The sequence below is a fragment of the Ascochyta rabiei genome, chromosome 4, assembly GCF_004011695.2.
Source record: "Ascochyta rabiei chromosome 4, complete sequence".
NCBI lineage: Eukaryota > Fungi > Ascomycota > Dothideomycetes > Pleosporales > Didymellaceae > Ascochyta > Ascochyta rabiei.
The window spans coordinates 690,256-711,214 of record NC_082408.1 but is presented as its reverse complement, the minus strand read 5'-3'; the positions used below and the strand labels follow the sequence as shown (position 1 = coordinate 711,214).

At 55.7% G+C, this 20,959-nt stretch overlaps 8 protein-coding genes across 11 annotated transcripts, besides 8 other annotated features; 6 read left to right on the top strand and 2 right to left on the bottom strand.

The window, feature by feature from the left end:
* Positions 1-207: 207 nt before the first annotated feature.
* Positions 208-278: a tandem repeat.
* Positions 279-1,081: 803 nt separating this feature from the next.
* EKO05_0002661 (IMP dehydrogenase) lies at positions 1,082-3,019 on the top strand (the record flags this gene model as incomplete). Its single annotated transcript, XM_038938080.1, has 3 exons — positions 1,082-1,268; positions 1,386-1,694; positions 1,878-3,019. The coding sequence occupies 3 exons, from the start codon at positions 1,082-1,084 to the stop codon at positions 3,017-3,019; spliced, it is 1,638 nt and encodes a 545-aa protein (XP_038801254.1).
* A 543-nt stretch (positions 3,020-3,562) lies between these two features.
* On the top strand, positions 3,563-4,738 carry EKO05_0002660 (uncharacterized protein; the record flags this gene model as incomplete). Its single annotated transcript, XM_038938097.1, has 2 exons — positions 3,563-3,636; positions 3,685-4,738. The coding sequence occupies 2 exons, from the start codon at positions 3,563-3,565 to the stop codon at positions 4,736-4,738; spliced, it is 1,128 nt and encodes a 375-aa protein (XP_038801253.1).
* A 611-nt stretch (positions 4,739-5,349) lies between these two features.
* EKO05_0002659 (uncharacterized protein) lies at positions 5,350-7,317 on the top strand (the record flags this gene model as incomplete). The annotated part of the gene is made up of 3 exons (XM_038937997.1): positions 5,350-5,392; positions 5,447-6,312; positions 6,358-7,317. 3 exons carry the CDS (start codon positions 5,350-5,352, stop codon positions 7,315-7,317), a joined length of 1,869 nt encoding a protein of 622 aa, XP_038801252.1.
* Positions 7,318-7,418: 101 nt separating this feature from the next.
* On the top strand, positions 7,419-7,910 carry EKO05_0002658 (uncharacterized protein; the record flags this gene model as incomplete). Its single annotated transcript, XM_059635960.1, has 1 exon — positions 7,419-7,910. One exon carries the CDS (start codon positions 7,419-7,421, stop codon positions 7,908-7,910), a length of 492 nt encoding a protein of 163 aa, XP_059491943.1.
* Positions 7,705-7,726: a tandem repeat.
* A 155-nt stretch (positions 7,911-8,065) lies between the features above and the next one.
* Positions 8,066-9,242, bottom strand: EKO05_0002657 (uncharacterized protein; the record flags this gene model as incomplete). The annotated part of the gene is made up of 2 exons (XM_038937721.1): positions 8,066-8,737; positions 8,802-9,242. The coding sequence occupies 2 exons, from the start codon at positions 9,240-9,242 to the stop codon at positions 8,066-8,068; spliced, it is 1,113 nt and encodes a 370-aa protein (XP_038801251.1).
* Positions 9,243-10,313: 1,071 nt separating this feature from the next.
* On the top strand, positions 10,314-11,471 carry EKO05_0002656 (uncharacterized protein; the record flags this gene model as incomplete). Of its 2 annotated transcripts, XM_059635959.1 has the most annotated exons (2): positions 10,314-11,001; positions 11,071-11,471. In XM_059635959.1, the coding sequence occupies 2 exons, from the start codon at positions 10,314-10,316 to the stop codon at positions 11,469-11,471; spliced, it is 1,089 nt and encodes a 362-aa protein (XP_059491942.1). The 2 variants fall into 2 exon arrangements, with proteins under 2 accessions (XP_059491942.1, XP_038801250.1); XM_038945104.1 differs by having other exon boundaries at positions 10,314-11,471.
* Positions 10,344-10,387: a tandem repeat.
* A 2,060-nt stretch (positions 11,472-13,531) lies between the features above and the next one.
* Positions 13,532-15,771, top strand: EKO05_0002655 (MAPK-activated protein kinase Srk1; the record flags this gene model as incomplete). Of its 3 annotated transcripts, none has more annotated exons than XM_059635958.1 (4): positions 13,532-14,044; positions 14,329-14,573; positions 14,631-15,441; positions 15,490-15,771. In XM_059635958.1, the coding sequence occupies 4 exons, from the start codon at positions 13,532-13,534 to the stop codon at positions 15,769-15,771; spliced, it is 1,851 nt and encodes a 616-aa protein (XP_059491941.1). The 3 variants fall into 3 exon arrangements, with proteins under 3 accessions (XP_059491941.1, XP_059491940.1, XP_038801249.1); XM_059635957.1 differs by adding an exon at positions 14,177-14,224 and having other exon boundaries at positions 14,631-15,771; XM_038937957.1 differs by having other exon boundaries at positions 14,631-15,771.
* Positions 15,772-16,057: 286 nt separating this feature from the next.
* Positions 16,058-16,074: a tandem repeat.
* A 75-nt stretch (positions 16,075-16,149) lies between these two features.
* Positions 16,150-16,191: a tandem repeat.
* Positions 16,192-16,221: a tandem repeat.
* Positions 16,222-16,592: 371 nt separating this feature from the next.
* Positions 16,593-20,187, bottom strand: EKO05_0002654 (Hydroxymethylglutaryl-CoA reductase (NADPH); the record flags this gene model as incomplete). Its single annotated transcript, XM_038937991.1, has 3 exons — positions 16,593-16,950; positions 16,999-19,433; positions 19,495-20,187. 3 exons carry the CDS (start codon positions 20,185-20,187, stop codon positions 16,593-16,595), a joined length of 3,486 nt encoding a protein of 1,161 aa, XP_038801248.1.
* A 294-nt stretch (positions 20,188-20,481) lies between these two features.
* Positions 20,482-20,555: a tandem repeat.
* Positions 20,556-20,899: 344 nt separating this feature from the next.
* Positions 20,900-20,959: part of a tandem repeat that runs on past the window's edge.

Below are 20,959 nucleotides of genomic sequence, written 5' to 3'. Positions count from 1 at the left end.
ATATTACTACAGGTTATGTTGTGTTGGGCTGGAGGCGCCTGCCGTCCAAGCAAAGAAAGCCCAAGCAAGAGGAGCAGAGGCAGAAAGCGAGTCGCAGCAGTCCAGCGTCCAGGCGCTCGCACTCCCGCGGCCGAAGAAGGGAATGTGGAATGCGAGGGATTAGGAGGTAGAGGGCAGATGTCACGGCGGAGGCGACGCTGGCATTGGAGGTGCAGGTGCAGGTGCAGGTGCAGGTGCAGGTGCTGGTGCAGGTGCTGGTGCTGGTGCTGGTGCCGGTGATGCAGTCCGAGCGCCTGCATTGTTTGTTGTGGGTGCGGTAGTGCGTTAGGTACCCTAGGCTTGTTACCATGGCCGATCCAGGATCCACGGCCGCACGGCGCCACGAAAATCAACGTAATCCATGTCCACGCCGCAATGACACGGGATGTCGCACTCTCGAAGCTCATTTCAACCTCACCTCAACAGACTCGATCGTGCTGTGATGATGGTGTTCAGATGCCGTTCATGCTGCTTCTGCCGTTCATGCTGCTTCTGCCATTCATGCTGCTTCTGCCATTCATCCTGCTTCTGCCATTCATCCTGCTTCTGCCATTCATCCTGCTTCTGCCGTTCATCCTGCTTCTGCCGTTCATGCTGCTTCTGCCACGCGCAGTGCAGTGCTGTCTGTGTGTCTGCATCCAGCTCCTCTTCCCGTTCAGTCCTGGAGGCGTGGCATCCGTCATCACCGCTTAAAGCTCATCTGAGACTCCAAGTATGCCCAAGAACACGATGCAAAGAACAGTAGTCGAGCTCGTCGTAGGGAGTACATCAGACCGACTCTTGATAAAGGCCCTCGGAGTCGGACGCGTCTGCAGACACGCGGTAATTGCGAGGCCTGACTCGGGAGGGGAACTCGACCGGAAGCGGCTAGCGCCCTCGCACCTTCCACAAAAACTTTCCTCGCCGCACTGTCTGTCTTGCTCTTGGGCAAAGATCTTTTGTCCCCGGCCAACGTCGTCATCCCACGTACTGCGGTCTCGATTTCTTCACCTCGCCTCTCCAAGCACTTCTCTGTTCTCGAGAAGTCTTTTCTTTCTGCAAAATGACCATCCAGAACGGCGACGCCATGATTGACACCACCACAAACGCCTTGGACTACACCAAGGCGCTCGAGGTGCTCAAGAACGAGTACCAGGAGCGCGACGGCATTGACGTCCAGACTCTCATCGATTCCAAGAAGAACGGTGGTCTGACCTACAATGACTTCCTCATGCTCCCTGGCTACATCGGTGCGTAGCCCTCGCAGCCAGCTGAAATCTCGTACCCCGCCGCGCTCTAGCTCGAGTGCGCGAAGAGGATTCTGCAGGCTGCATGCGACGCAACTCGCAGTCTAACACGACATGTAGGCTTCCCTGCCGCAGAAGTCAGCCTCGACACTCCCATCACGAAGCGCATCACCCTCAAGACGCCCTTTGTCTCCTCGCCCATGGACACGGTCACCGAGCACAACATGGCCATCCACATTGCTCTCCTGGGAGGTCTCGGTGTCATTCACCACAACTGCTCTCAGGACGACCAGGCCGAGATGGTCCGCAAGGTCAAGCGTTTCGAGAACGGCTTCATTCTCGACCCCATCGTCATCTCGCCCAAGACCACAGTCGCCGAGGCAAAGGCTCTGAAGGAGAGGTGGGGTTTCGGCGGTTTCCCAGTCACCGGTAAGCAGCTTTCTGGTTTTCGCCCGCCTTCCTATGATGCTTCAACTTCATTTATAACTTTCGTTCATCCGCAACGGTTCCGCCGTGCTGTGGAGTCATGATTAACTTTCTGACATTGGTTCTCTCTACTGCTGCTTCATCTCACATTCTGGAATGGACAAAGTCGCTGACAGAGTCTTGCAGAGGACGGCAAGCTTCGCTCCAAGCTCATCGGTATCATCACGCCTCGTGACATCCAATTCCACGACAACGTCGACGACCCGGTCACCGCCGTCATGTCCACCGACCTCGTCACTGCTCGCCACGGCGTTGACCTTAAGGAGGCCAACACCATCCTGAACAACTCGAAGAAGGGCAAGCTCCCCATTGTCGACGAGGACTTCAACCTGATTGCGCTCCTCTCGCGCTCCGACTTGATGAAGAACTTGAACTACCCGCTTGCATCCAAGCTTCCCCACTCCAAGCAGCTGATTGCTGCCGCCGCTATTGGCACCCGACCCGAGGATAAAATCCGCCTCCAGAAGCTCGTCGATGCTGGCCTTGACATTGTCATCCTCGACTCCAGCCAGGGTAACTCCATGTACCAGGTCGAGATGATCAAGTACATCAAGGAGAAGTACCCTGGTCTCGACGTGATTGGCGGAAACGTCGTCACTCGTGACCAGGCTGCCGCGCTCATCGCCGCTGGTGCTGACGGTCTCCGTATCGGCATGGGCAGTGGAAGTGCTTGCATTACCCAGGAGGTCATGGCTGTCGGACGTCCCCAGGCTACTTCCGTCTTCAACGTTACATCGTTCGCTAAGCGTTTTGGCGTTCCCTGTATCGCGGACGGTGGTATTCAGAACGTTGGTCACATTGTCAAGGGTCTCGCTATGGGTGCTTCCACCGTTATGATGGGTGGTCTCCTGGCTGGTACCACGGAGTCTCCTGGTGAGTACTTTGTCAGCCGTGACGGTCAGCTTGTCAAGGCCTACCGTGGTATGGGCAGCATCGCCGCCATGGAGGATAAGAAGGCCGGTGCTGGTGCTGCCGACTCCAAGGCTAGCAACGCTGGAACTGCCCGCTACTTCTCCGAGGGCGACCGCGTGCTTGTCGCCCAGGGTGTCTCTGGATCCGTCCAGGACCGCGGTTCCATCACCAAATTCGTGCCGTACCTTATGGCCGGTGTCCAACACTCGCTGCAGGACATTGGTATCAAGAGTCTGACCGAGATGCACGAGGCCGTTGACAACGGTTCCGTCAGGTTCGAACTCCGAACCGCAAGTGCTCAGGCCGAGGGCAACGTCCACGGCCTGCACAGCTTCGACAAGAAGCTCTACTCGTAGACACAGATCTTGAATGATCTGATTGCATTGCAAGGGCGTTGGGTATGGGTTGGTTTTATCTCTAGACATGTGATGACGATTGATGGGCTAAGCACGGAGGATTAGATAGGCACAAAAGCAATGATACCACGAACTGTAGTTCACTCTTGATACCCATCATTTTCGTCCCAATTCATTGCTTGAGCGTGATGCTGCCGAAATGGCTGTCTGTGCTGATGGTCTTGACTGGCGCCCGACGTCGCTGCGTGCGCCTTGTGAACAACCTCGGCATCTCCCCGCGTTTCTTCTCTCCACAACGGTACACAATGACACGCGCATCGCTAACCAACTGCGCGCTCGACCATGCTGAGGCCCGGCACATGTCTTTGCTCGTTTCTGGCTGATACTTCGCTGGTAACCGCCTGTGCACGGTGCATAGCCCCTCCGTTTCGTACTCTATCAGCTGGAATACCTCTACGCGCCGAATTCCATCCAGGGTCGAGACCTGTCTTCCATTCAACAAGGAAGCGTTTGCAGGGAAGGACAACGATCCATCAGCGCAACATGTCGTCACCAGCAGATCATCAGCCATCAAGGAAGCCAATGAAGGAAGCTCCCATCCCAAGGCCAAGTTCAAGGTACTACCACCAACACCTTGCTGGATCCACACTCACTGACGTATCCAGCGTCCTCTTGATCTCCCCAACGAATCAGATCCTACTCCTCCACCGCGTCAAGAAAGCGTCGAGCTTCGCCTCCGCACACGTCTTTCCTGGCGGCGCCTTGTCGAAAACCCATGATGGCGCCATCCCCGATGTGAACGACGCTGGAAGACACCAAGATGGCCCAGCATACCGGCTTGCCGCAATCCGCGAGACGTTCGAAGAGTGTGGCATCTTACTGGCTAAGGGCAAAACAAGCGGAAAGCTCTTCACAGAGATCAGTGATGAAGAAAGAGAAGAGGGCCGCCGCGCTGTTCACGCTGGCACCGTCAAGTTTGGGGACCTGCTCGAGAAATGGGGCGCCCTCCCAGACACCGACAGCTTGATTCCCTTTACGCGCTGGATAACGCCGCCGAACGTGCCCAAGCGCTTCTCAACTCAGATGTACGTCTACTTCCTGCCCCTCAACTCCGCCTCGCCCACCAAGAAAGCCGCGCCAATAGGCACACCACCCGGCTCCGGCGTGGAAGAAGAGGACGAACTCGTGATTCCAAACCCTACACACGATGGTGGCATCGAACACACAGCCGCTCGCTTTCTGCCACCGAACAAATGGATCGATCTAGCCAGACAGAACAGGATCATCCTCTTTCCACCGCAGTTCTTCCTTACCCTTCTCCTCGCTCCCTACCTCTCCGCCAGCGTCATATCGCCCTCGTCGCCCACGCCGTCAATCTCGGAGCTTGCTCTCGAGCGTGAGAAGTTCATGGACTTCCTTCACAAGCCACGCACATACGATGGCCAGCCCGAGGTCTCGTTTGGCGAAGCATGTATATCGCCCATCGTTCTAGGTAAGGGAGAGTACGGCGAAAAGTCGCAGGACGGCGTTGGTGGTGTGGACAATAACACAGCCGTCCTTGTGCTGGACCGGCCAGGCAAGGAAGTTGAGGCGCAGGGATTGGGGCGGAAAGGAATCCGAGAGTGGGTTGTCACTACAAAATTCAAAAGGGCGGGGCCGAGAGATGTGGATGTTAGGCGTCGAGAGGAGGTTATTGGAACAGCCAAGGAGAAGCTGTAGACAGTAGACTAGGTGGCGAATGGTAAGATATGAGAAGCTCTACTACAAAGATGCGATGCGTTGCTCGACCGTCAGCCGAAGAGAAGCCAAACGGCGCTGCAAAGCTTGAACAAACCCTAGTATCAAGACCCACACAGAGTTGATAGCAGCAAACGTCAGTTGAGTTGAGGATGACGATACTTGCACCCCTGTTGATCCGCGGTCGTGCCTGCATCGGTGGTGGACCCTGGTGCTCTTGAGATCGTTGCTCTCACCTCCATGCATCCAGCGTTTTCTTCACCGGAGAAACCAGTATCTCGTGAACGCTGCGATCCACACGGCCCTCGACTTCATCGCGCATATCAGATGCGTCCTTTGGAGTTTGGAGTAGTAGCGTGCATGCCCGAGAAACCGCGCACGACACGCAATTGGCGTTCCCGCGCGCGCATGACCCTGGCCGGCTAGCCGTCACCGTCTCTTGCGGGGTGGATCCTCTCCGAGCACGGCCATGATTGGGGAAGAGGTCCACCGCCATGTGCGCGACTCGGGACCGCAAGGCTCGCTGCTTTCTTCCCTCCTCCAGGTCCGTTGCGACTGCTGCATAGCATGCGTTTCGAAACTACAACACCACCATGACCGAACGCAAACTCCCGGTCAAACAACTGGTCATCCTCTGTAGGTCGCATATTTTGTGTAGTTGTGGCTCGGAGCTTCGCTGACATGGAGCAGCGATATGTCGGTTTGCAGAGCCGATTGCCTTGACTTCGGTCTGGCCTTATGTTCCTGAGCTCATGGAGCGATTTGGCGTGCCTGAGAACGAAATCGCTCGCTGGGCCGGCCTCACCTCTGCCATCTTCTCCATATGTCAGGCCTTCACCGGCTTGATTTGGGGCGCAGCATCAGACCATTACGGGCGGAAACCAATCATACTGCTGGGGCTCTTCAACACCATGTGGACCATGCTGCTCTGGGGCTTCTCGACCAATCTGCCCATGGCCATGGCCGCGCGCGCGCTACAAGGATTGGGCAATGGCAACGTGGGCATTCTCAGAACAACGGTCGCCGAGCTGTGTCCTTGGAAGGAGCTGCAGCCTCGAGCCTTCTCTGTCATGCCTTTGGTCTATACTATTGGCGCTATCTTCGGTCCTACGTTGGGCGGTGCGCTGTCCAACCCGCTGCGAATCGATCCACGCAAGCCGAGCAGTGATGCGTTTCTGGCGAGATTCCCGTACTGCTTACCAAATATCGTGGCTGCCGTCTTCTTTTTCGTGGGCATCATTGTCGGCTGGCTCTTCTTGCAAGAGACACTTGAGAGCAAGCGCCATCATCGAGATCTGGGTCTCAGGACAGGCGCAAGGCTCACGGCGTCCATACGCAGGCTGGCTGGTATCAATAAGAAAGGCAGCTTGAACGAGTCGGAACGCGAGCCCCTCCTCGGCCAGCAGAAGACAGTAGACAGCCGCTCAACGGCAGTCGGCGCTGCCCCGGTGGCCAAAGCAGAAAAGCCCAGGATCCGAGATGTCCTGACATACCAGACGACGCTGAATTTAGTGGTGTACACCCTGCTAGCGCTTTACTCAATCGCATACGACCAGGTAAGCACACCCCCGGTTGAGGCCTCAGTGTACTGACATCCACAGTTGATTCCAGTTTTCCTACATCATCCTCCGCAAGATCCTAATGATCCCAACATCAGCCTGCCATTCAGATTTGCCGGTGGCTTTGGTATAGACTCGCGACGTATCGGTGCCATCTTCACATTTTTCGCCATCTCGTCCACTCTGTTCCAGTTTCTGCTGTTCCCGCCGCTCGCACGCAGCCTCGGCGTTCTCAACTGCCTCCGTATCGCCTTCCTGGTCTATCCGGTCATCTTCTTCATCACGCCTTTCGTCAGCCTCATCCAAGACAACACGGCGAAGCAAGCTGTCATGATCGCTCTGCTGGTCGTACGCGGTCTCGCCGGGACTTTTGCTTTCCCAACATCTACCATCATGCTCACGAACAGTGCCGCTAGCCTGAGGGTACTGGGAACCATCAACGGCGTGGCGACGAGTGTATCGGCGGTCGGACGTGCATCAGGGCCAGCTATCGGCGGCGGGCTGTTTACTTGGGGTGTCAAGCGAGGCTACATCATAGTTCCTTTCTGGACTCTGACAGTCATCTCGTTGATCGCCTCGATACCAACCTGGTGGCTTGTAGAAGGCAATGGTTTCGGTGGCGAGGATTCGGAGACGGAGGAAGATGAGGAGTCGGTCCTCGAGAACGAAGAGACCTCCACCCAACCAAGACCGATACCTGAAGAAATTGCTGCGCGATCCGAGTCAGAATTTGGTGAGCCCGGGGCTATACTCAGCTACACGAGCACGCGACGGTCAAGTGCAGGAGCGTCTTCTGCAGCAGGAGAACACGACGACGTCAATGATCTAGAGCGAAGACGTTCCTCTACCCAGCTCCACGGCACTAGAAGCCACTCTCGAGGCAGCGCAGTCAGGAGACGGTCATCTATACCCATCGGCATGGGCAAAGGCTTGAGAAGATTCAGTTCGAACCTGGGTAGTACGGGTGTCGACGCTAGCGGAACGAGCTGGGGCGGAAGATAGAGGCTACAAAATGAGCTTATCGTCGCTCTGTGAAAATACCCTCCCTACATTTCACCCCCGAATAAGGGCCGGAGCTCCTGCTTTGCTGGGTTTCTCTGAAAATGTACACCTGTACAATTTCGCAAGCTCATGCTGCAGTACTGTCCCTTCGCACCCGCAAGATGCTCAACGATCCCAGACATGCTGATTCATTCAAACAAATAAACAGGCAACCCTCAGATAAAATAAACACAGCAAAATACCACGATGAAGCAGACGCAACCCTGCTGGATAAACGCCTGATTGCGCCCCACCTTCACACCGAGCTGTCCCGACCTCGGACTCTGAGGCTCTGCGCGCTCTTGCCGTATGAGAGATTCGGTTGCTGGCACTTGGCCCTACTCGCGATGACTGGCTGGCTGGCTTGCTGCCGGGTAGGGTTGCTAACGGAATGGGAGGTGTGTTCTCTGCAATTTGTTAGTTGGTCTGGTGGTCTGTATGGGCAGTGTCCTCAGTGCGTGGGGATGGCGCGGTATGGTGTTAGGGACGGGGTTTGCTGGGTGTGTGGCATTTGTGGTGGAGTGCGAGGTGGTAGGTGTATGGTAGTGGGCTAGGATTATTTTTTTGGAAAGGGGGGGTTGCGCGTACGATGTCGACAGAGTGGATGATCCCATTAATCGAGATGATGATGTTTTGTTCCAAGGAAAAAGATTCAGAGTAGAGATTACCGTTCCGCTTATGTGTACCGCCCTGCTTATGTGTACCGCCCTCACTGCCCCCACGCTTCGAGGATATCCACCAAGTACCCCCTCTTGTCTCTCATACTAATACTCGCATGCGTATCGTCCAGCATCCTCAACCTAACCCTCTCGCTCCACTGCAGCGGGCCGTTGTCAGTAACCTCGCTAACCACCTCGCCTTCGCCAGCCAATCTCGCCGCAATCGTGCGCCCGTGATGTGGTGGCACGTTAACGTCCTCGGTCCCATACCACATGACAACTGGGACATCTTTCCCAATATCCTCAACCCGAAACCCCCAATCCGTACACATGACAAACCCATCTTTACACATACCATCGAATCCCTGCCCGAACCCCTCCCGGCTCGTAGCAACATAAACGCGCATCTCATCCTCATCAGCAAAGAACGCGCGGTCCTTGCCCTGCGTGCCCTCCAAACGGCGGGGATCGAGAAGCGCTCGTACCCGATCGTCGTCGCTGAGATGAAGTGAGAGGGCGGCGTCGCGCGAGAAGAACCAGCGCAGCAGGAACTGCGGACTCCAGCGCCACCCGATTGTGAAGCCGATGTACGTGGGCCAGGCGGCGTTGCGCATTGAGATACCCGGGGGCCCGATGCCGCAGATGAGGCTTAGGGCTTTGAGGCGTGTGCGAGGGAGGTGGAGGGCGCAGGAGAGAGCGTAGGGGCCGCCGCCGGATACGCCCTGCCGTGGTTCGTGAGCAAAAGAGAGGAGAGGGAAAGAAGATGGAGCATGGGAAAGGACGGACCAGAATCGCATACTCTTCTAGCTCCAGATGCTCGACTAACGCCTCTACATCTTCTCCCCAGCTCTTCACCGTACGGTCTCGATAGCGTGGGAATCTCGTGCTCCATCCATACCCAGGCCGATCGATGGAGATGACGCGAATCCCCAATTCCAGCCCTAGCTCGTGATACCTCGTCGCTTCGATCCGGCTCCCAGGGATACCGTGCTGGTACAGAATCGCCTTGCCGTTGGGGTCGCCGTACTCTGCGTAGCCGAGCGTGCGCCCGTCAGGCAGCTTGAAGGTGCGCGAGTGCGAGTTGTCGAGGATGTATTTGCAGTTTCCCGCGCCGTGCAGCTTCGCTCGAGGAGGCTGTGGGTGGGGACGACCCGTGCTGAGGAGGTAGGTTGCTGTGCCTGTGCCTAGGATGGTGAGGGTGTAGAAGAGGATTGTGAGGGAGTCCATGCCGTGGGTGCGGATTGTGGGATTGAGGTGCGGGGAGGTGGTGGGAGGTGGTGGAGCAGCGTGCAGGTGGGATTTATGTGTTTTGCTTTCTTTAATGCGTTGCACAGCTTTGCAATTTTTTCTTTGGGGCGGCGTGAGGTGTGGTTGTGGATGCAGTGAGATTCGGTCATGCTGTTGTTGCTAGGCTCCTGCTTATGGGCGCCTTTGTGAAGGGAATGGTCGTCGGAGCACGTCGGGATGGTTGTCGGCGGATCGGTTGCCGTTGTGCAGTACGGTCTGCTTTGGTCGATGTCTTCGCCCAGAAGAAGATGCATGATGCGGATATGCCGATCCTTTTGAGGGTGGAATGGGATATAGTTGCAGCAATATCTCGGCGTCGGCGAAGCACCAAGAGAAAGCCCCGGAAGCATCGTCAGCAGAGGTCACATTTCAATAACTCCACATCTGTAATCAGAATCAAGATCGTTATATCAACGACTGGCCAGTATGTCTGTGGCTACCTTCTCAGCCAAAGCATACACAGTTGCTTGTGCATGACCGGGCGACAGGAGTGGAAATGCGCTCGCGTCAGCAACACTGAGTCCATTCAGCCCAAAAACTCTTGCTCGCAGGTCCACCATCGCCATCTCGTCATCCGCTCTCCCCATCTCGTAAGTGCAACTGGCGTACCCGTTGAAACCACTGTTCGTCTGTAAATACGCCAGAACCTCCTCATCAGTGCTTCCCAACCAACATTGGCGCAATCGAAGAGGTATCGGCGGTCTTCAACTCAAGAAGAGACAGAGTGGAACGTCCTGGAGCTTCGAACGCTTCTGGGATGCGAGCGCGATAGCAGTAAGGTGTTGATACTCTCAATACGACTGTGGAGAGTATCCCAAAGCACACGTGGGCGGGTAGGCGGGTAGATCCGTGCATAAACTTGATTCCATCTGCACTACCTACGTCCCTGCGCCCATAGGATACGTCTCGTCACCTGACGTTAGCGAGGCTGGAAGTAATCTGTCCTGCCAGCAGAACAATTGAAGGGTCCTCAGCTTATCTTCTGATCTCTGGCTCGCGCACACCGCAACCATGGGTCTTCCTGCAGCGCTTCGTTATAAAGTTGTTGTTTTTTGGCTTGTCTTTGTTAGCGTGTTCTTGTTCTTCGCATACGCCCCACTGCCGGAGCGAATAGACGCACTCCGCGATGCCGCCGTCAATACAGCGGCCGATACAGTCCGCCCCTATCGACCAAATGGGCAGCAATGGCAGCCCACGACACTGAAAGACAGCAACGCAAAGTATGCATACGCGACCTTTCTCGCTGGTAATGCAGAGGACGCTGAGAAGGACGTTTATTTTCTTGGCGCGCGACTTCTTGCGTACCAGCTGATCCACGCCTCGGAAACGAGGTCAAACACCTCGATACCGTTTATTGTCATGGTCACCAAAACCGTGTCCGAAGCCAAAAAAGACCGCCTTCAACGAGACGGCGCGATTGTGGTCGTTGTCGAGGATCTGGTCGCAGACTGGATTGCTGGCCGTGACCCTATCAACCCGCGCTTCAAGGATGTCATGACCAAGCTGCGACTGTGGGAGTTGACGCAGTTCGATCGCATTTGCCTCATTGACGGTGACACTGTGCTGATGGAGAACATTGACGGAGTCTTTGGCGACCCTGCGGTCAACACGCGCACTACTCTAGACAAGCCCAATGCAATCCGGGACGACGAAGCGCCACAACCCACCGAATACGCGTTCGCTTCCACGGCGGAACCAAGTATGACCCTCCGTACCCCCATACCTCGATCTAAACTGTGCTCGGAGGATGCTGACTCTGTGCGACAAGAAATCAACCATGACTTCCCACCTTCGGAGGAGAAGCAGCAATACCAATTCGGCCCCAACTACCTCAACAGCGGCTTCATAGTCTTCCAGCCATCCACCGATATGTTCGCATACTACGTCTCCCTGCTCGACAAATCCGACGGACGGTGGGGCGAAGGACTCCCCGAGCAGAACCTCCTCAACTGGGCGCACCGCCGCCCCAAAGGAAACATGCCGTGGCAGACCCTGGATAGGATGTGGAACATACACTTCCCGACTGTGCAGGACATGGAAGCCGGTGTCAAAAGCCTTCACGAGAAGTTCTGGAATCCCGAGCACAAGGACCTCCGGCCATATCTGGAGAAGTACAAGTGGAGGATGTTGGGATACTTTGAGGGGTTGGCGGCGCGGACCAGCGTTTAGAGTCCTTTCTTGCATAATGAGTTGACGAAGCCGTCCATATTGATACCCGTAATGTCAAGCCTGCACTAGTTCTGCGAATATGAAATTTATTCTGATCTCAAGGTCTTTTTGCCTCGCTGAATGATAGAGTGGGAGCAGTACAGCTCCGAGTATAACATATTGATCTCTCTTAAAGGCATTATAAGACTTCGGCTATCTCTGTAAAAGCTACAGAGAACTAACAGTTACGCTGAAGGCCTCCAGCAGTACTACCTCAGAAGCTGCCGCTAAAGGTCTGTTTAAATTGGAGCTGCGCATCAAGGAGACAAATTTTGCTTCTCTGTCTCGCACGGAAGAGTGAATGCGTGGTTGGCAGTAGCGCGAGGATCCGGTTGTTGAGCTAGCAGCCCCGTTCATCATCGTGCTTCTAGCACGCGGCTGCAGGGGAGCTTTCACGTGAGGCCGGAGCCTCAACGACGGGATTGGTAAGATCAAAGCTTGACCACCAATGAAACTAATAACGCCATTTTGTAGTGAGTTTGTAAGCTATCTGAAAAGATGTCATCGAAGGGTTCCAATACATGAACCCCACTACTTAACCTAGCCGCGCACGTAATTATGATAAACCACGGTCAGCGCCAGATGTAGTGTGCTCATCATGCCCGGCAAGTCCGAGGAGTGAACAGACTGACAGTGATGTGCATAGTAGCTACGCAAGCCGAGAATTGTAGTCTGTCCCGTGGCTTCAAGGATGATGCGCGCAGGGTTTCTCGTGCTTTGAATTGGTCGATGGAAACGTTTGTGTTTCAGCTTTCAGCTAACGGATCATCGGTGACGTAAACATGCTCCACACTAGTGCTGGACCCTGCATACTGAAAAGTATGAGATCAAACCCAGAAGATCGGTATCGTGAGGTTGTGTGCAGGCATGCAATGAGTTTATGGCGACTACATCTCTGGCAGGGGCAAACCAAGGGTGCTGCCTTGGTATTCAAGATAGTCAGCCATCGAGTCCGTTTCGAGCCGCCTTTGGCGTGCCCGAGGCACCAAGAGGGTGCTTTGCAGCGTGGCGGCGACCGACCACTCACATTAGCGGCCCTGTCGTCAGTAAGCATGAGGCTTCCAATTTGACAAGAAAACTATCGTTTGGATTTCATGCCGCAGATTCCGCGCCTAGCCCACTGTTGCGCAGTATTCGGGCGGAGTAGTGCGTACTCTGGCCGCCGAGACCGCTCAACAGACGGTGGGCAAAACCAGACATACATACAAGTAACGCCTTCTTGCGACACACGTAATCTTCGCGACTGTTTAGTCTTCACATTCCGCTGTCCTGTCCCGTCCCGCCCCGACCTCTGCAGGTCATCGTCTAGAACCAAGCGTACTCGCCAGCCTTCACCAGCGACGAGAATTTCCATAGCACAGACTGGAAACAAAGGCTGGATTTCTGTCTCGAACGATCTCGTCCCTGTCGCGAGGCCAGCCTCTGTCGAACACCCTTGTATTGCACTAGAGGGGAACCTACGATCTCCAGACGGGACGCGATTCCACACGGCGTCATACCCTCCCCACGTCGTAGCACCGCAGGCGTACCGAAACAGACGCAAGAGTCAGGAATACGTTCTACACATGCAATCGCCGAACTCATCGAACCGCGCCGGACGCAGCATAAAGATGACAGTAATTGAGGTAAGACAACTTTCAGCCCCCTGCGGCTCTATTCGCGGCGCCTACCCTCGTTTCCTCTGCATTTGTCTGGCGCATTGGATCGGAGGCGGGCTGGTTTGCACATGGGCTGCCATCGTCATTTGTGAGCACGGACCGCACCTGCGTCATAACCGCCCGCTCTTTCTTGTTCCAGCAACCACCACACCTGCATGACCTGGTCAGCCATTCGTCTTCTCTTTGCCTCCCCCATCCCTCTTCACGAAACACTCCGTGACACTACGTCTAGCACACAGCCTAGCTTGAGTTGCACGCGGCTGCTTTTTTACAATCCTTCCCCACAATTTGCGTCTTCATCATATACCCCGCCAGTACCACAAGGACAGAGTTCCATTTCACATTTGCACATAACGACTAAGCATGGCTGCGATACAGAATTTCAAGAACTTCTTGCGCCATGGCAAGCAGGCTCGCCAGAATGCCGAGCCGACAACAAATGTTTCCCCAGTCCACGCACAGCCACACCGAGCAGATCCCGTGCACCATGGCATCTCAGAGCCGGTAATGGACCATAAGCCGCTCCACCATGCTGCCGCTCCCCATGGCGACTACTCGGTCGCTGCCGGAGGCGATAATCGCAACATCGCTGCACAAGCTGGTGCAGCAGCAGAGCGAGCGGCCAACGACAAGCAGAAGAAACAGGCGGCAGCCCAGGGTAAGGGAGTCGATCCTGAAGTACTGGAGCGCATCGTCGCAGAGGAGCGTGAAGCAAAGGGCAAGCTGCCCAAGTACCCTGGCCTCGAACGATGGCAGATACTCGAGAAGATGGGCGACGGCGCCTTCAGCAACGTATACCGGGCACGAGACACTACTGGTCAATGGGGCGAAGTTGCCATCAAAGTCGTCCGCAAGTTCGAGATGAACTCACAGCAGGTTAGTATTACCCAGCAGTCCTGCCCTCTTCTGCCCATTTCCTAGTGTCGTCATCCTTCCTCTCCTTCCGCATCGCATATGAGCTAGTCTCTGCGTTTTTTTGGACGTTACCAACGCGATGTCCTGTGTTAGGGCGATAAGCATGTGCACCCGGACTTCAAAACACCCAAAGCAGCCGATGTGAGATTTTACCCTGCGTTCGATGCTCGCCTCTCGATAGCATCACCCTCACCCTTTTGACCCGCTCGACATAACAGGATAGGCGCTGACGTAATGTCCAACAGAGAGCAAACATTCTGAAGGAGGTTCAGATCATGCGCCAACTCGACCACCCCAACATTGTTAAGCTGATCGACTTCTCTGAGTCTCGGCAATACTACTACATTGTTCTCGAGCTATGCCCTGGCGGAGAACTGTTCCACCAAATCGTTCGTCTGACATACTTTTCCGAGGATCTTTCACGGCACACTATTCTCCAGGTCGCCAAAGCCTTGCAATATCTGCACGAAGAGGCCGGCGTTGTTCACAGGTTTGCATGGCTCTGGTCTTGGTTCGAGGGAATATGATTACTGACGTCATGTGACAGAGACATCAAGCCTGAGAACCTGCTGTTCTACCCCACTCCCTTCGTTCCCACACGCAATCCCAAGCCGAGGGGCCCAGATGACGAGGACAAAGCCGACGAGGGCGAGTTTGTCAAGGGCAAGGGCGCAGGCGGTATTGGCGTTATCAAGATTGCTGACTTCGGGTTAAGCAAGGTCATCTGGGATAGCCAGACCATGACACCCTGCGGTACCGTCGGTTACACCGCTCCAGAGATTGTCAAGGACGAGCGTTACTCCAAGAGCGTCGACATGTGGGCGTTGGGCTGTGTGCTCTACACCCTCCTTTGCGGTTTCCCTCCATTCTATGATGAGTCTATTCAGACTCTGACAGAAAAGGTTGCCCGCGGCCAATACACCTTCCTGTCGCCATGGTGGGACGACATCTCCAAATCTGCGCAGGATTTGGTGTCTCACCTTTTGACAGTAGACCCTGAAAAACGCTACGACATCAACCAGTTCCTTGACCATCCATGGATCCGCGAGGCAGATGAGCCTACATACTCGGCTTTCGATGCACCTCCTTTGGCCACACCCGCCGCCAGCCGGATGGATCCGAAGCTGCAGCAGCAGTATGCTTACCTCGAGTCGCCTGGCGCTGGTCGCAGGGACTTCCGTTCGCCCGGTGCCGTCAACCTACGAGAGGTGTTTGACGTCGGTTACGCTGTACACAGACAAGAAGAGGAGGGCAAGAGGAGAAAGAACTTCAAACAGGGATATCGTGGCGCAAATGCCATCAACTCGCTGAACGCCCTCGACGAGAACGAGGATGACGATGAATTCAGCAATGATTCGGTACCTTATGACCCTTCACTTCAGCATCCTCCTGCTAAGCTTCCAAAGTCTCAAGGTGCCGATGTTTCCACGATGGAGCAGAAGATGCGAAACACCAGCCTGTCGGCTGCTGCCCAAGCCCGACAGCAACAACCTCCTCCCCAGTCACGACAGCAAGAGCGTGGATACGGTCAGCATTCTCCTGCCGTTGCTGCAGCCGCGAAGCGTCAAGTCAAGAACAAGGGTGCGTTCGAGCTCAGTCTGGACAATGCGACATTGCTCGGCCGACGCGGCAAGAAGGGCCCTGGAGGAAGCGGTCTGCGTGGTGAGGTTACGGCAGGCGGTTTATAGCAACCAGTACCCCTCTCGAAAGATTGGTAAAGCGTTTGATTAATAGCTGCATCGAGGCAGTACGACTGGCATGGACATGAACTCGGACATCATGAGGCGTTCTACTCTTTTTCTCTTATATCTATCTTGTTTACGAATCGGAAATTCCTTCATCTACTCTCCGCTTGACATCATATTAGTGTGGTTCTCGTTTTTTCCGATTGCATTCATGGCACCCCTCACCTGCTGAAGGTCTGTGGGCAGTAGCCTGATTAGAGCATCATACTCGTAGACTGTTTGTAGATGCCTGCTGCTGCTGCTGCTTTGCGAATAACATACATATTTGGTGGAATTGATCTTTCTTCCGCTATCTTCTGTACGTGTGACATGTACAACAGTAGAGAAAGAGAGAGAGAGAGAGAGAGAGAGAGAGAGAGAGAGTGTGTGTGTGTGTGTATATGTGTGTGTGTGGTTCTCGTCATCGGATATCCAAACCCGTGAGAATCACATCATACGACACAACAGTGACAGAACTCGCCAAGGACTGGGTTTCGGTGTGTGAAGTGTAGAAAGGGACTTGTAGGATTTCTTTTCACAGTGCAGCTTGACATGCAGCTTGTGAATGTGCGTGAATCTTCCAGAGGGTGCGTTGTGAACGGATAAAGAAGTGATATTTTTCGCCAACAGGTCTACATTATGTACAATCGCAATCTCGCCAGCCGCTGTAGATGGCTTGCGGCCTGGAGCACGTGTGTGCGTGTATAGATATATGTTCGTCACCAGACGCAACTCCCCAACTCGCCGTACGCCGTTCCTATGCACACCGTTCTGTTGACAACTCTCTAACGCCTGGGGATCGGGCCGCCGTTTGTGATTGGTGTTTGCGACCCGTTTCCAGCGGGGGTCTGCGGTGCAGGGGTGGGTGCTCTCGATGGCACGTTGCTCCTGTTGTGTGCCATGTGCGCCTTGACCAGGTGGCCTGCACACAACGCACTGTTCAGACTCAGCTCGCCCGCCAGGACACCGGCGGCGATGACGCGGGCTAGCTGGCGCGCGTTGTCGCCGGGTGTTTCTTGGTGGGCACCGCGTACGCCGAGGAGATCGAGCATGGCGGATTGGGGCTCGAGGATTGTGCCACCGCCGATTGTGCCGACTTCGATCGAGGGCATGGACACGGAAATCTGGAGGTTTCCGTTCACGCTGGGAGCTGTTAGTGGGGTTGAGAGAGAATGAAGCAGAAGGACGTACTTGTTCATGATGGTGATGCAGTTTGCGCTTTCCACGACTTGCGCAGGATCCTGACCTGTGGCGAGGAAGATGGCAGCGACAATGTTGGCAGCATGAGCGTTAAAACCACCAATTGAGCCGGCCATAGCCGAACCGATGAGGTTCTTGGAGATGTTCATTTGCACAAGATCGTCGACTTCGCACTTCAGGACGGACTTGACGACGGCGCCGGGAATGATGGCTTCGGCGACGACACCCTTGCCACGGCCGTCGATCCAGTTGATGGCGGCGGCCTTCTTGTCGGTGCAGTAGTTACCAGACACAGTCACGACACGCATGTCGTCGAAGCCGCAGTCCGTGGCCATAACGGTCAGGGCATGCTCGACACCCTTGGAGATCATGTTCATACCCATGGCGTCACCAGTCGTGGCCCTGAAGCGTACGTAGAGATTGGTGCCGGCGATGGCGCTCTTGAGTGTTCGGAGCCTTGCGAAACGAGACGTCGAGTTGAAGGCGTCCGCCATAGTCTTCTGCCCTTCCTCGGAGTCGAGCCAGTTCTTGGCAGCACCGGCACGAGCCAAGCTGTCAAATCCTATACAAGGTCCTCGAGTCATACCATCGTTCGTGACAACAGTTACAGCACCGCCACCAGCGTTGATTGCCTTAGCACCGCGCGATGTCGAGGCAACCAAGACGCCCTCGGTGGTAGCCATGGGGAGGAAGTAGTTCTGGCCGTCGACAAGGATAGGTCCCGCGACACCGAGAGGCAGAGGTAAGTAGCCGATGACGTTCTCACAGCATGCGCCGTGGACGAGATCGTAGTTATAATTCTCGTACGGCAGGAGAGAACGTTCCAAGAGTGTCGATGTCTCGCGTGTTGCGTGTGTGCGTGAAACCAGACCACGTCGAATCTTTACAGCGCGGGTCTTGTCACCCAGAGTCTTCTCAAGAGCATATCCGGGAATCTTGCCTTTGAGAGAAAGTTCAATCAGCTCCTCATCGGTCATCTTGGGGGCATTCTTCTCCTTGAGCATCTGGTCGAGGATTTCCATAGGCCGATTGGGCTGCTTCTGCTGGTGCTCGGTAGGGCCGGCAGGAGTGTCGACCTGAAGTCTCTGTGGCACGGCAGCGGGCCGAGGCGCAATCTCAGTGAATGGCTTGATGCCGCCGCGGCCAGCTTGATCCTCAGGCCCGGGGGTCCTTGGTGGTGTGGGTACAGACATGGAAGGAACACGAGACTGTGTGGTGGAGGGAGCTCCATCTTGAACTTCTGATGGTGAAGGCGGCTCAAGAGCCTTGTGCGGGTCCTTGATAGTCAGACGTGCAGCGTTGAAGAGGTAGCCATTCAAGACCACGCTCATGACAAGTGCAAGCACGATCCATTTGCTGAGGAAAGGGTCTTCCAGACTCTTGAGAACTCCGTCGACGATGTGGTTGCTGATGTTGGCACCGAAAGCTGAATCGGACTCGATGACATTGGGTTCAGCGTAGTGAATAGACGGGTACTCGAGTTGGTATTTGATGGGCATCAGTACCGTAACGAGCGTGCCGACTCCAGTGCTTTTGGCCTGCTCGAGAATGTGGTCCAGTCCGCTTCCAGCGACCTTGAAGGGATCGAGAGGAGGCGATACACCCACACTCGTCCCATGGGAGCCCTGAGCCTGGGTCAAGCCAAATCGATAGGTAGCCAGATTCAGGAAATTAACCAGGAAGAATCCTGCAACCATGATGACTTTGAACTTGGGGACCGTAATCTTCTTGCCGAAAATGGTAGTGGTGTTGGAGCGAAGCTGGACGTCCCCAGAGTTACTAGGCCACTCGCTGCTACGTGCGACGTTCTCAGCCACCTTGCCGTCAATGCCGTCATCCTCCAATGCGCGTCGCAGCGCTACGTGGCGCTTGATGCGGTTGATCTCGAGCTTGATGGTGAGGATTGCAGTGTAGAAGGTTAACAGCATGATGGAGTCAAAGAACAAGATCCACGCGCCGAGGAAGCAGAACTGTCGCAGTCCGCCTTGGATTCCAGACATAGCTCCTGCTACCAGGATTAAGATCTCGAAAAAATAGTCCCGGACAATCTCAAATCCGGTCCTCTTGATGGCGGTCTGGACGGCAGACTGAATGGTGAGGGGCTCTCCGCGGTTGTCCTCCGCAGCTCGGCGAGCGTCCAAAGCAGCTGAAAGCACAGCCTTTGTCAAGACGATGGGCTTCTCGAATCCGATGATGACTACCAGGAAAGGCAGGCCCTCGGACAGCAAGATCATGTTGATTGGCACGCCGAGGTAGACGGTGATGCCCAGGGCGAACAGAAAAGCGAACGCGGACTGGAGAAGCACGGCAGTAGCGAGCCAGAAGTTGGACCCTAGTTGCTTCATTGCGAGGAACAGCGAGACAAAGGTCAAGTGCATAGCGAGGTAGCCGAGAGCCATGATGATGATGTCGCCTGTATCGGCGTTCTGCAGGCGAGGTGTTAGCAGCGTCCACGCACGTGGTGACTTGAGCAAGCAGCCAACATACCTTGAGCAAATCGACAAACAAGGTCCACGAATCGTTGATCCAGGTGCGCACACCTCCTGGCGTGTTGCCGCTCTTGGAGGCGCGCATCATCCACTTCTTCTCCTCACGTGTGCCCTCCTTGTCAGAGCGCTGCACATGGGCGACATCGGCGGGTGCGGAGATCTCTTGCATGGCCATGAGGAAGTCGGAGGCCTCGGGGTAGGGGACGGAGTAGGCAAGCGAGGTGTCTTGCGACAGGGTCGAGAAGGAGCTCGAGGAGCTGGGGAGGCGCTCGACGGAGAGATTGGTGGGGACCGAGTTCTGCGAGGGCGCCGAGTTGGGGACGCTGGCTTCGGGGAAGACGAGGGTGATGAGAGCAAGCTCCCGGGCGTGCACGCCAGCGGCTGTGTCGTCGGCCTGCCACTGCCAGTTGGTCTCGGGCCCGACGCTCAGCTGCTTGCTGCCGGACAGCAGTGTCTGCAGGTCAACGCGGCCGGTGTGTGCATCCTCGGTATCGAGCAGGCCCTGGTCCAAGACGCCCAGATACGAATAGCTGCCGAGGACGGCGATGGTGACGATGGTGTGGATTGGGTGGGTGCACGCCTTCTTTGCGACGGAGAGCAGGATGGGCGAGACGGAGTGGGCGAACCAGGTGGGCGTTGTCTTGGCCTGGGGGGTGGCAGACTGCCAGCGGCTGGTGAGGAAGCCGAACATGGTGGGCTGCTGAAGTTGAATCAGCAAAGCGCGTGGCGGGGCTCTTCAGGACGCTCTTCAGGACGCTCTTCGCATCGAGGGCACGCGGCGGCGGGGCTGAGTGCCGGGGCAATGGGTGCCTGAGGCCCTGAGGAAGGCGTGTGGTGTCGAAGACGAGTCAGTGAGCGCTCGAGGTGTGCAAGCGCGATCAAGTCTGAGACATGTTAGTGCTCATGTACACAGACAGATCCGTACTGTGTGTGTATCCAACCCTGACCGGCTCTGGCGCGCAAAGACGTGCAGCGTCGTGCCGTACAGTGCAGTGCCGTGCCGTACAGTGAGTGCAGTGCAGTACCGTGAGTGCAGTGCAGTACCGTACAGTGCAGTGCCGTATAGTGCTTGGTGCAGGCAAAAGTGCGACCCAGGCAGGGGCTCTCGGACAGAACGACACGCCGAAGTCGGGCAATGGCCTCGTCACAGCAGCAACACGCGCAAGCACACTGTGAAGAAGCAAGAAGCAGGCTCGCAGTGAGGAGGGGTCTCGCAAAGCAAACACGCACTCGACCCTGCCGCGCTGTCTACGAGTGGAGCCCCTGTTCAGCGACTTTTTGCGCTCTCACCGCCGAGTGGTCAGGGCGCCGTGCGCGGGATGCGATGCAGTGGAGACGGAAGCGACAACAAAGAAGGAAAATCCGAGCACACGACCTTCGTTTCGTATTGTTCACCACTTCATGGCATTGGGGCATTGGGGCATTGGGGCATTGGGGCATTGGGGCATTGGGGCATTGCAGCA